Genomic DNA, 14,456 nt, shown 5'->3' on the forward strand with positions numbered 1-14,456 from the left:
GGAGATATACTCAGTTATTTGTAAGTGGTTTGGTTTGAGTGATGTTTTTATCTTTTCTAGTTTCCTATTATTCACACATTTCTCTAAAAAGCAGCCAAATAGGAAGTTAAAAGCTTCACAGATTTATGGACTTCTAGGCTAATGATTTGATATCCTGATGTCAGTAAACTCAAACTCTGCAAAATCCTGCTGGAATGTTTTTATTCTTTTTACTCTTACGTGCTCTGGAGAGCACAGGAAGATTTCACTGCCCGGTAAGCAGAACCCCGTATCAAATTTCAGCATTGCATTTTCCGTGGAAATCATAAGCTATGTGGATAATTTTCCTGGTGGTCTCTCAGGCTATTTTGTGTATTTAAATTCTGGAATAACTCTGCTAAATAACCCAAAGTGGAATATACTGCTTCTTGTATATAAAGTATATATTCTTTTAAAGTGTTTTCATTGCTTAAATGATTTCTCAGTGACCTTCCCCAGATCATCTGATGCTGTTTTTCAGCAATTGATCAACAATAAATAATGCATAGATAAGCTTTTGGAATTATTTTTTTTTAAGATTGGCACCTGAGCTAACAACTGTTGCCAATCTTATTTTTTTTTATTTCTGCATTATCTCCCCAAATCCCCCCAGTATATAGCTGTGTGTTCTAGTTGTGGGTCCTTCTAGTTGTAGTACGTGGGACGCCGCCTCAACGTGGCCTGATGAGCGGTGCCATGTCCATGCCCAGGATCCGAACCGGCGAAACCCTGGGCCACTGTAGCAGAGCACGGGAACTTAACCACTCGGCCACGGGGCCAGCCCTGGAATATTTTTTTTCTGGTGCCTGTATGAAAAACTGTTTCTAAAACAGATCTAATGCATAGCCTATCTCAAACATTATGCTGTCTGCTTTCCTGCCATCAGCTTCTCTCACCAGGGATGCATTTTTCTCATAAGCGTGGTCCACATAGTGAGAGAGAGGGCCAACTAGGAGGGCATGTTGCACTCCATGCTTGTCTTGGAAGACCACGCGCACATTTGAGTTTGCTCTCCACAGCAGGCAGAGCCAACCTAGTAGAGGATTATTCACCTCAAGCCCAGCTCAGAAACTTGCAGTGGCTTCATCACCATAGAAAACACTCTCAGCGCTTATTATTTAAGGTCCTTCATGATCTAGCGCCAGAAACCCCTGCAACTTCATACCCTGCTCTTCATCCCCAGCTTACTCCACTCCAGCCACGAAGGCCTTTTGTTATTCTTCCAACGTCCTACATTTGTTCCTGCCTCAGGACCTTTGAACTCGCTATTTCCTCAGTCAGTCAGAATTCCCCTCCCCGCAGATTTACTCAGCCTGTTCTCCCACTTCCTGCAGGTATCATCAGAGAGTCCTTCTCTGAGGACCCTCACTAAACTGCCCCCCTAATTCTCCTGTCCCTGACATTGCTTCCTTTCCTTCATAGCATCTGGGGTTACATTATGTATTCATTTGTGTTTTAGGTTTAGTGTGAGGAGTGCTATGATAATGACCTGTAGACAGACATTAGAGGGAGGGAGAAAGAAAGCATTTAACCTTAATTCAAAGTGGTGTTTTGGGAGGCAGCCTCATGTGGTGGAACCAGTGGGAGCTTTCTTGTCAGTCCTGGCTTTGACCTCCAGCTCTGTCAGTTAGTAACCGAGTGAGCTGGGCAAGGTGCTGATTTACTGTAAACTTTAGCTTCTTTATCTAAACAAATGGGCATAATAGTACTGATCTTGCAGTTTTTAAGGATAGCAACTGAAACAAACTTGGACCATCCTTCCGTAACACCATAGCTGGTATACAGTAAATTTCTCAATCTACGATAGCTTAATTTAATTAAGTTGGTAGTTTTTAAAAAGAAAAAAATTAACTTTGGCCATACAGCTAAGGACTTTTTCCTTTTTTGGGCAAATGGCTAATATCTATTAACTCTTCCAATTAATGGCCAAACATTGACTCTGCTTCTTAACATCACTGAGTGCCCAGAGGACCCTCTTTGTTAAGATGATGGCTGATTTCTTGGGAGATTATGTTTGGAAATAAAGAAATGAGTGGGTGTGGAGAGGAAAGGCTGGTTGTGTTGGTGGTGGTGGGACTTATATGAGTTGCAAAAAATCATTTCTGGTTGTTTTATTTTTAATTATCAGGTGTTTACTGGAGAAGGGCCTTCAGAGGTCGTATCGTTCACCTGGTCAATTTACTGACTAGGAGAAAGAGCTTTCCAACCCCTCCATCGATTTATTGAATTGCATGGTATAAAATAACACTATTGCTTCTAGGAGAGTAGGCAAGTGATTTGCTAACCACAGAAAACAGAACAGAGATGTTTATATAATGCCTCTGCTTTCTCACTGGCTACAGAGCTATTTTATTTTGGTATAGACTAGCCTATTCAAAGCTATTGGCTAGATAGCAATGATCCTCTTATCATTTCTCATGTGTCCCATTAAGGAGCAAGATGAGCAAAAACACTATAAATATCATCCTAATAGAATTTTCCCATCCTGCTGGATCTTTTAACTTTAAAAATGCGTTATTTAAAATATTATGGTTTTAAGTTTTAATATACTTGTGAAGTGCTCCTATTTTTAAGAACTATGACATTATTGCTGTAATTTAATTTAGTTTAAGGAATATTTATTGAGTACCTATTTTGTACTAGATTCCACATTAGGCCATGGGGATAAAAAGATGGATAAAGCCTCCTTCAGTTCCTTGAAGATCTAAGTCCACTGAGTGGAAAAGATAATATGATACATTTATGATTAATAGCATGATAACTATTGTGAATAGAGGTGTTGTCTGGGTGTTATGTGAGCCCAGAAAAGAGGTGCCTAAGTCAGTTTTGGGAGAAGGCTTCTGGAAGAGAAGGAGCAGGAGGAGGAGGGGCTGGCACTCCTCATTGTGAGACTTTTCACCCTCCTCCTTGTGTGGAGCTACAAATAAGTAACTCGCGGTGCACTTCTGCAGACAGCCACTCGTCAGTGCCTGAGTCATAGCTTCACTTTCTCTGGGAACTGTCCAAATGGACCATTGGTGGACAGAGACGCCTCCCCCATGGATTCCCTTTTTATTCTGCTTCAAGGAGTAGTGGAGTTTCCAGTTTCTGTCATAAGATCTTCCCTCAAAGAGCACCTGAGGTCTTTTGATAAGGGATAACAAAGAATAATAGATACAATAGTAAACTTTTTAATTAAGCATTTCAGCAATTGCTTTAAAAGTCTGTGTGCTCAAGGACGGGGTTGCACCTTCTGCATCTATTGTGAATACGTAGTAGGCTATTTATTATTTTAAGTGAATATTTAATTAATGAAAATCGTAGTATGATGCTCTGAAGAGTCTGAGGATTGTGCTTTTTATTTTTTCCTAAGTTTCAAGCACTCAGAAACCATTACTTTTAAAGAAAACTCACAGTAAAATAGGTTATTTGTGTACAAGCTATCCATCTTAGTAGATTCAAGAGTTAACCTTCACAGGGATTCAGAACAGGTTTTCAAAAGTGGTTTTGGATCTTAGGTGAAAACAGAGCCAGCTAAGATCAGCACATTTCAACATCAGCTAATATAGTCTTGTTTTAATGTTCTTCTTATTAAAAAAATTCTCTTGTATGCCTAAAGACGTATTTTACTGCAAACTCCAGTAAATTGGAGGAGGAGGAGGACAGGGTATGTGTGTGTTTGGGGGGAGGTGGGAGGAACTGTATAGCTGCATACGGGCAATCTTTGTCTATTTCTTTAACTTTCCTCATTTGTCCCTCTTCCTCATTGTCTTTTCTTTGATTCCAAAATCATTTTTTATGCCAACCCCCACCTCAATAGTAGAGAAGATATCATCTATAACTTCTTCCTAAAATATTAATAAAAGACTTAGTTATACATGAAATATTCTTTAAATTTGTTAGTTTCCCTCCCATTTTGTTAGCAACATTTCCCTGTGATGATACAAATTTAGGGAAACTATTTCTGCATCAGGACCGTAAGTGTGCTCCCTACTGGGCTGATGACTCTGAGCTAATGTTGTGTTCCCTTCACTGGATTCCACATACTTGCCCTGTATTGATTGCGTTATCAGTGGTAGTAATCACAGATATCGTTACCCGCCAGTTACACAAACACGTGTCTAAACTAGGTAATTATTCACCAACATTATCTCTTATAACTCTTAATTTTGTAAAGAAGCTGATCATCCTCTTGTCCAATTGAGAATAGCTACATATTTTGATCTAGTAGACTAAATGCAAGAATATTGAATTATGTAGTACATGATTACCTATGTTTGTAACAATGCAAAATGAGGGCAATTTGAGTGCAATCTGTCTCTTATTCTTTTTGAGAACTGCATCAGAGAAGGTTAACTGCTTTAGAAAATAGACCCAAACATGTCTGTGGATTAAACACAGTAGAAGTGTGTTTACTGCTCACATGCTGGAACTGGGTGTGAGAACTGGTACTTGGGCATGCAGTCATCTGGAAACCCGGGTGGGTTTCTGACGTATTCAATATAAGAGTTCCAGTGTCACCCTGAAAGATTCAATTCAGGGAAAAAGAGCGTGGCGGAGCACATGGGAGATGTCTGTGGGCTAACTCTGGTAGTGAGGACATTCATATCCTATTGGCTAGATCTTAGTCACATGACCACACCTAACAACCAAGGAAGTGGGAATTCCATTGTATCCTAGGAATTAGAGAAGAGCATGAATTTTGGTGAGCAGTTAGCAAATTTTGCCATATGGACTCAAAACAGAACTTGCTGCATTTCTCTAATGAATTCTTTACTTGCCTTGTCATTATTTGGAACTTCTCTCAGGCTTGCTGTGCTTTTATTTTCTTTGCAGTCTGTCAAATGTCTTATAGAGCCTAGATCCAAGCCTTGCCTTTTAGACTTGGACATGTTAAAACAATGGAGAACGGGGACTATAAAATTACAAAGTATTTTTCCAAAATTTTAAACAAATAAATTATGCCCATATTATTGTAATAATTTTTCAGTAGGTTAAAATGTGGATAAATAGTTTAGAATAAAAAGTTTTGGGAGCTAAAAAGCTATCTCCCAGTTCAACCCTCTAATCCCACAGCTAAAGAACATGAGGCTTAGGAAGATGAAGTTGTCTAACCGTCCAGCGTGTTAGTGGTTCCAGGCCCGTTCTCGTTTCCGACTCTATCTCAAGTCCTAGTCTTTTTTCATAAGATCGTTTGTCATTTTCTTTATCTGTGGTCACATCGGCACAAAGCATAAGCCATTGAGTAGTGTACACCCATTTGTAGAAGACGAAGTAAAACACAATAAATTGTAGCTGACATAAGGCTAGTATGTTTAAATCTGTGAGAAAATAGACCCAAACACCTTTCCAGGTTTTCCAAAATTAGCTACTTACTAAAGGTTTTTTATTTAATGCATTATTTTTATTATTTATTCAACAAAAGAATAATGGTTTCTAGATAAATTTTCTTCACTTCTAAAACTCTAAAATGGCATGTGCATTATGCAATTGTAGAGGAGGCAAATTTTTGATCCCCATGCTAATTAATATTTAAAATTAAATGTCAGGGGAAAAAAATTATAAAATCTGAAATATTGGAAGTTATGTCTATTTTAAGGAAAAAAAGCAAATCATCCTTTTTATAAAAGAATATTGCTTTTTCAGTAGATAACAAACCCTTAAAAACACAATTTAACACTATTATTGAGATGCTACACTAGCACAAAAGATACAGCTTCTTATTGAATTGTTATTGTGATCGCCTGAATTCACGCCAGTTCTGCAAGGATGTATGAGTGGAAACTGTACAAGAAAAGTGGCAGAAATGTGGATGTAGTCTAAATCATACAAACTTTAAGAAACTTTGAAATTATGGGGAAATGTGGGGTTATTTGCACCATTCTCATTTATGTCAGACGTTAGCTGTGGTTGATCTTATGCCACGAGAGAAGCAAATTCATTAGAGTGACACACATTCTTTTTTTAATTCAAAGAAACCTGAAGCACAATCTTCAGAATTGGTTTTTATTATGAATATTATAAACACAGCTCCAAATTAATATTCATCTGTGGAGTAATTTTTGCTTATCGCACTGAGTAAGGACTGAATAATCTGGCAAACGTATTTTAAGTGAAGATGAGAAAAGGCTTTGCTCCCTCCTGCCTGCTTTCCAAGAAGCACAAACAGGAAGTCCACCTGGCTTCGGGAGGGTACAAAGGAGCGGTGGTGTGAGGTGTAGACAAAGGAGATGACCAGGCTTCCATTGCTTTCATATTTACATGTTCCCTGTGTTAAAAGCCTGAATTCAGTTGACCGCTATGTAAAAAAAATCCAGCAAAATACATAGTGGCGTTGTGTCTTTGCATCAGGAATATCAGGCTAAGACTGTCTTTTAAGCACTGTGGATTGTCATCTATATTGCTTTGATTTGCAAGGATTTTGTGTGCAATCTACCGGAGAGTAGAGCTACACACTTCTTTTGGCTCCTTTTTTGGCTATACCCTCTTTTAAATATTGGCAAAATGTATTCAGATAATTTTAAAAAACTGCAGTTTCATATTTTCCAAAGAATCTGACACTGATCACCAAGATGACATGGCATGTATTTTGAAGGGAAAATAATAAATGGGAAGAGTCTATTCTAAAATTTTTGTAATTTGGACTGTATTAAATTTAACTTTGACTTTCATAAGTCTTATGGAAAACAATTTTTTTCTTAAAACAAGCAGGTTTGAAAAATGCTTATATTATAATGTAACATAGATACAGTCAAAATTGTAAGTTGCCACATTCATCCTTTTGAAAACAATTTGTGTTAAATATCATTACACAGAGCTACATAAAAAGGAAAGAGAATGCATTGAGAAACCGAAATTTGATTTCAGTAATGAATTATTTTCACTTATTTGTGACCTCTGAGGAGTTTCTGTGAAGGAAAATACCTAGTGTTGATTTTATTCAAATTCCACAATTCTTTCCTTTTTAAAAATACATATGCTGATATTTTTGTGCTCAAGTAAATTTTAACTCTCCAGCTCTGTATATATTAGGGGCATTGGCATCCTAAGTAGGACTATATTTAAAAAGTGAGTAATTGTATTGCAAACAGTGAGTATGGCTTCTTTATATGTGATGACCTTTCTGCCTTTTTATTTGCATAAGTAAGATGTGCATTTTTGCGTCATCATGTATCTTTTCTGCATGTAATTAACATTAACTTTTCTGACTGTGCAGAGCTGGCTATTTGCCTCAGAATATTCCCCTGGAGGTTATCAGATACCTGTCTGAAGAGAAGGATTTTCTTCCTTGGCATGCTGCCAGCCGAGCTCTTTATCCTCTAGACAAATTGCTGGACCGCATGGAGAAATACAATGTCTTCAACGTAAAAAGATATATTTTCTTCTTTCTTATTTTCAGAAGATAAACTATTTTCTCATTATCTGCTGTGTTCGACTGATCCTGAGTTATTTTAGTTCCTTCTAATTTGTGTTATCATTTTTGTCCTGATTTTCTGTGCAACACTGATGACAATTACTTGAAGAAGAAATTTAATACAAGCCAGTTTTTGTTGTGGCCTAAAAGTGTCAACTGAGCTTAAATGTCTCAGAATTTAAGAACAAATATACACAGCAAATCCTTAAAGTTCAAACTTACTTTCCAAGAGTTAAAGAGCTCTGTGTTCACAAAGGACTTAACCTGGGTAGAGTGATCCAGAGATCTTAACAAAATGTAGACAGTTTCAGTAAAGATTCTTGGTCATTATTTTTATACAAAAGAGCATAATGAATTCAATTCACTTCTTTAATTAACAAGGATAAGATCAACATTGAGAAAAAAGCCCTTTCATAATTGGGTCCAAGGGGATACAGGAGAGCAGACAACAGATAATCCAAGTAGATGTGAAGACATGACAGACATTCCAGAATGGTGCCTGATCAGGTTTCCTGCGTATGAAGCCTGCAAACCCGAACTGCGCTGCTGACACGACCTAATCTCAAGTAACGATCCTTTTGAAGATGATCAGGATTAGTCCTGCTAATGAGCTTTTGATTGCGAAATTTCCTATCACTGGTGAGGTTTTGCATATGAGAACATGTCTCTGTGCCTTCCATCACCTTTGAGCACTACTTATTTTTCTTTAGTTGTTTTAAGTTATTTCAGTTGCCCTCTTTCTTATAAAATCGTTCTATTTCTTGTGACATCCTGGCCCTGCTAACTAATCTACGTGTTTGGAATGGCTTGAGGTTAGATTGCCATGGCTGGAAACCTTTTTATGAGAGCCATCAGCATTGCCTGCCGGCCATCAGAGTTGCTTCTTTTCGTCTAAACCAATGTGAAGGCACCTCTGTTTTTGAAAATGAGAATAATCCTGGCTTGGCAGTTCATGTTAGTTTTGTCTAAGCCTTACAACAGACATGCAGAGAAATGTGTTGTCACAGTTAGGGTATAGTTTTTGTCTGCTCGGGGAAGACTTATCACACTTCTCTTTTCTCCTTAACACAGAGACACATGATATTAAACTTCTGTAAAAGTAACATACGTTTTTGTATATATTTGTACCGTAGAAGAGTGTATCATATCAGACACCTCAATTTCAGTGAAAGTTAAGTGCTTTTACTGTAATTTCCATGCTTTCATTCTTTTGACAAAATTTGAGGACCACATTAAAGTGAGGAGCGTGTATCTTACGTTGCTACTGATATTCAAGTATGTTGTCATCTGAATGCTTGTTGACTCTGGAATACCATTCTACTGAACAGTGTTCTGTGTATGTCAGGTTCAACAATGCTGGGCTACTGCCTGGGCCTATATAACACTTTCGCATTAAATATGCTCTGTGAACATAAACCGCACGAATATTAGGTGCTCAATTTCATAAACTATATCTACACATTTGTATATATGTATGCAGGCTGTCTATCAATATTCCTCAGTTTTCTTGTTTTGCTACAAAAGTTTTCATCTGAAATATTTAATAGTTAGCAAATTACTTAATTGTTCAACAGGAAGTAAGGAGTAGACTTCCATCATTGCAATTGTATTTTATCCTTACTTTCTATATTTGAAATACTAAGTTGAATAAAATTATAATAGAGTATTACCATGCCCACAATTTTACTGATGTTTTAAAGACGTGCATTTAGAATATATTTTAATTTTACTACGTAATTTTAAGTGTCAACATGGTAAGGTTGAAAACTGACGTTATCTTTATTTCCCCTACCTCCCTTTAGGAATACATTTTAAAGCAAGTTGCAACAACGTACATCAAGCTTGGATGGCCAAAAAATAATTTTAATGGATCTCTTGTTCAAGCATCCTACCAGCATGAGTACTGTTCTATTTCCTTACTGGCTTTTTCCCTCAGAGCTGTACACTGACTGACCATCAGCACCATTGTGATATTAGCTGCATGAGATGGGCTGTCTGTCGCTCTGCATCTTTCATTTCCCTCCCTTGGGAAGACTGCTGCTGGGTGGCACCATTCCCACCCCCTGGTACTGGGAGCAAACACATTTCATGGCCATGTTTTAATTTAAGATCTGCCTTTGTTGGTAATGTTGAGCTCTGAAGCCACGCCCCTCATGTAGTACTGTTTCCAGAGAAGACATTTAGTATGCTTAACTTTTCTCTGCCTAATTGTCTCTTACTCAGCAATGTAGAATTTCTGTATCTGAAAACTATTTTGTGCTAATTGTTTACTTGTCTACTGTAGTGTAATATAATGAGTTACCCTTTCTCCCCAGACAGTAACAGGGCTTTTTAATCTTTTTCCTTGCGGTGGTCTCTAGAGAACTACGTAGAGAAGTTATAATGCTGGCATGCAGTTTTGGCAACAAGCACTGCCACCAGCAGGCATCAACACTTATTTCGGACTGGATTTCCAGCAACAGGAACAGGTAAGCTGAACCAAATCCTGTATTTCTGATATGATTTAATGCTTTCAGGTTCTCAGTGGATGCATTCCATTTATCAACTGAAGAAAAATAAGACAGGAAAAAACACCGAAAACTTTGTTTCTGGTTCACAGCTTAAAAGGCAACACTGTGAAAGCCACAATACACTGATCTTTGTAGGGTTTTATTAAGTGTTAGACTAACTTTCTTCATCTAGGCCCTTATTCTTTATACATAAGGTGCCAACTTATTTTGAATTCTGATGGCTTTGCTATCCCATGAGAACAAAATAATTAATTTAGGCCAGACTCTAAGGTTCTTTACAAAAGGTTGTGGTATTTATTCATAAAACAACTATGAGCATATGATATAAATAAAGAGGTGTAACAAATGTTAATATTAAAAACTGAAAACAAGAAGGTTATGAAAAAGGTCTTTACTCTTTTGGTGACCCTTGACAGAGACCGTAAACTTGTCTTATCTTGGAATTTCACACTGCAGTATTTTAATACATAATGTGAGGTTAAATTATTTAATAGAATTCATTTTGATAAAAATATTATACTAAATGTCACTTGTTAATGTTAATGTTCATGAAAAGAATATTAAACATAAAAAATTCAAAGATCAGTCATCTTCTTACTACAGTTTTTTAACCTTCCTGGGCGTCTTCATTTTCCAGGGGCCTTTATGATCCGTTTCTTTTTGCACTCTGGGCAGTCGACGGTCGCTCCTGCAGGCTCTGGCGCTGTGCTGAGGGCCCAGCACGAGTGTGAGGAGCTGGGCGGTTCGTTCCGATGGTTTACTTCACATGCACAGGGGGCTGGTCCCTTTCACTACACGACTTAGTAATTTGTCATATCTCAACTTCTCTAGCATTTTCCTGTTTGGTCTTATACATAGCTAAGAAGGAAAATATTTTATCACTATCATCCCTCAATTGATCCATCATGTACTTGAAGACAGTGAGTAGATGTGTCATCAGTCTTCTCTAGAACTAAAGCATCCTCATTATTTAAACTTTTACTAATAATTATACTTTCAGCTAAGCTGTCTGAAAACTATTATATTAAACTTAAAAATTTTATAAATTTTTTTCCTATTTTTCACACCTCTTTCAATTCTACCACATATAATTAGGCTATGAAAACATAAACATTTTCCAAAATCAGTACTTTCAAATTTTATTGAGATACATGATCATATGAAAATATGACAAAAAAAGTGAAATGTATTATTTAAAGACTGTGGCCTCTACTTCCCTCCCTTTTGTTTTTTGATTATTTGTTTGTTTGATTTTGCTACAGACACATGCCTTTTCTCAGAGTTGTTGTTGCTTTTAAACCCTTTAATGAATTTTCCCATCTAGCATATATTCTTATCATTTTGTTAAAATTGGACTCACACCATTGCATTGCCGTAATTTCTCCAGTGAGTATTCAACCCAAATATCACTTCCTGCATTTAAAAACATAGCTACTGAGGGGCTTCCCAGTGGTGTAGTGGTTGAATTCGCTCACTCCAGTCTTTGCGTGTTTGGATCCTGGGCGCAGACCTACATTGCTCATCAGCCATGCTGTGGCAGCATCCCACATACAAAATCGAGGAAGATTGGCACAGATGCTAGGTCAGGGATGATTTTCCTCAAGCAAAAAGAGGAAGATTGGAAAAAGATGTTAGCTCAGAGCCAATCTTCCTCACCAAAAAAATTATATATATATAGCTATGGGGAAAATGCTATTTTTGAAATAATTCATTTACTTAACAAAATTTTATTGAGCAATTCTCAATACCAGTTGGTAGCCAGAAAGCAAAGAGAAGAGAGGGAGCTCAAAATTCATAGAAGATACAGCTCTGTAAATAGTTGTGCTTTGAAGCAAGAACTGAACACGAGACAAGACGTGAACCCAAGGAAGGAGGGATTCCTGCCTTGGAGGATGAACAGGACTCTGTTGGGTGGGCAAGGCTGACTGGAGACAGGCGTAGGTGTGAGTGAGTATGGAAGGTGGGGAGATGGCGGTTCTAGGCAGAAGGAGGACACATGATTTGATGTTTAGTTTACTGCATGTAGTAATTTTTGACTTGTGAATTTGAACAATCCATCACTTCCATAATTCCCTTAAAATGAAAGTTCATATATAGTGTTAGCTCATTTCAGTGTTGATAACTCCACCATTTTTTCGTGGTAAAATAATTAAATTTGGGCCTAATACTTTAAGGTGCTTTTGTTATTTCCTTCAGCTTTTTTTATACTCTCCTGCTTTGCTTTCTTTTGTAACTGGACGAGTCAACATGCTAAGTGAAACTAATTCTGTGTGTACTAATATTTGCTCAGCCAACCGTTTGACATGGCCAGCATTCACAGTGACCTCCTGCAGGCAGGGTACATGGTACCTGCTGAGCTCTCCATGTGTAGACATCAGGGGTTTAATCTCTACTCTTTGGATGACAGCTTAATAATAAAAGAATAAGGCAATCCTGTAGTTGGTGCTCAGTTTAACTTTCTCAAGTTAAGTCAATGAAGGGGAAAGCCAGGTTTCTTTTTAAATTACCTTGAAGCAACAGACCAGTCTGCTTTGTTTGCTTATTTTGTTTAACTGTAACCTTAAAAATCATCTAAAAAAAACCCTCCAAAGGCAATGCAGTCGTATACTTATGAAATATTCTGGGCGATGCTGTATATTTGCACTAATGAGCCTAGTAGACAATGAGTCATAGAAGAAGTGGGATTGCAGATCTTTGAGATGCTGTGTACCAGACAGCCGAATCTTGATGTGCTGGGGAGATAGGTGGAATCGCTGATGTTGAATTCAGTAAGTGGAATGGATGCGAAAGTTGGTGCAGGGCAGGGTAATGGAACCAAAAAGTGCAATGAAAAGCTAGATATGGAAGTGGCAGGGAGAAAAATTCAAGAATTACAGTGGATGATAAGTTGAATGAGGGGACATTCTGATCCCTGTTAAAATATTCCTATGCTGCTGTGTGTTGAATTGTAATCGTGATATCAGGCATGAAAACGGGTAGAGCTACTCAGGTGTTGTTAGGCTGTGATTTGCGGACTAAGTTCAGCAGAACACTGCATGGCAGAAAAGAGACAAATTGCTAGGCATTTGGTAGAAAACAGTACAAATGATAAAAAGATCTTGAGAACATGAGCTGTGAGACGAAGTTGTGGGACCTGAAAATTTCACTCTAAAAAGAAAAGATGTAGAAAAGATGATAGCCTTCCTGTATGTATAAAAGGTATAATAAAAGGGACAGAAACTGGTTTCTTTCACAGGTTGGTTCAAATAAACAAGAAATAATTGGCCTAAGCTTTACTGAGTAAAATATAGGGATTATATTATTACTGCAGGTGAATTATTATTTACAGATCTCTGGAATAGAACACTCGAGATTATAGAGTTAACTACACAGAGATCACAAGATAGCAATATGGGATTTTCTCTGAATAAAAAATTTAACCTGAAATTAAATGTGTACACAATAACGCAGCCTCTTAATTTTGTGATAATGTATTACTTTCTGAATAATGTTCAAATGTACAATTTAAATCTTTAAGCCAATACAGAATAAAGATTTTAAGTATTTAATTAAAAAAAATTATTCAATAGATAGTGGTATCCATTGCCCACATATAAATTGATAAGTTGTATCGTCACTCTACTTATAAAATATCCTGAAACAACAGAGTACCTTGCACATTGCAGGAAAGCAAAAATGTGTATTGAATTGAGATGAATTGGAAATTCATTTTGAAATTGGAAAAATTAAGGCCATTCCACAATAAAATTACAAGCAGGGGAGCATCTCTGGAGCTCGCAGCATACGTAATAGACAGGCTTCATGACTGATGCAATTAATTAAATTGTTACTAATATCATTGTCTTTAATGAGGATAATCTTAATGAAAACAATATTTACTTTACTGAGTGCTTATTGCATTTCAGGCATTGGGCTAAGTGCTTTTGGTGCATGATCTCACGGTTTTTATTTTCATTTTTATAGAAGATCAATCCAAAACTCATGAAGGTTTAGTAACTTGCCAAGATTCTGTAACAGTAGCTGGTGGTTCTGGGCTTCCACCCCCAGCCTGCCTGCCTTTTAACCCTACTGCGTCTGAGTCGGTGGTGGTTATCAAATTATCGTGTATCAGTAATATATGTTTGTTCAAAAGGATTAAAAAACCAAACAAATGGACAAAAAAGATACCCAACAGAACTCAAGTACTCTCTGCAGTGAGTATAAGCAATAGTTGTATGCAGGTTGTGGCACACAGCGTAAGCCTGTGGCCCTCGAATCTGTTCATGCATAAGAATCATTGGGGGGACGTGTGAAGCAGTCCACTGGGGCCCACCCCTAGAGTTCTGATTCTACAGGTGGAATGGGCCCAGGAATTTGTATTTATGACAAGCTCCCAGGTGCTGCTGATGCTGTTGCTGTTGGTCTGGGGACTACTCATGTAGGGAAAGTGTATTGTCTTCAGAGTCAGAGACACCTCTGACCAGATTGCTGCCGTCCCACTAAATGACCTTGCGAAAGTCACGGGGTTTCATCATCTAAAAAATGGCTATAGTATT

The 14,456-nt window shown here is 37.5% G+C and overlaps 1 protein-coding gene across 4 annotated transcripts in view; it reads left to right on the forward strand.

Moving 5' to 3' along the window:
- The window catches only part of TRHDE (thyrotropin releasing hormone degrading enzyme), a 361,531-nt gene that overhangs the window by 318,237 nt on the left and 28,838 nt on the right, over window positions 1–14,456 (forward strand). For all 4 annotated transcript variants that reach the window (XM_001488016.6, XM_023631426.2, XM_070253944.1 and 1 more), the window contains 3 exons: window positions 7,214–7,361; window positions 9,214–9,311; window positions 9,772–9,879. In XM_001488016.6, the coding sequence (XP_001488066.3) occupies window positions 7,214–7,361; window positions 9,214–9,311; window positions 9,772–9,879 (354 nt within the window). The remainder of the gene's footprint in view (window positions 1–7,213; window positions 7,362–9,213; window positions 9,312–9,771; window positions 9,880–14,456) is intronic.

This window comes from Equus caballus, chromosome 28, assembly GCF_041296265.1.
Source record: "Equus caballus isolate H_3958 breed thoroughbred chromosome 28, TB-T2T, whole genome shotgun sequence".
NCBI classification, from domain to species: Eukaryota; Metazoa; Chordata; class Mammalia; order Perissodactyla; family Equidae; genus Equus; species Equus caballus.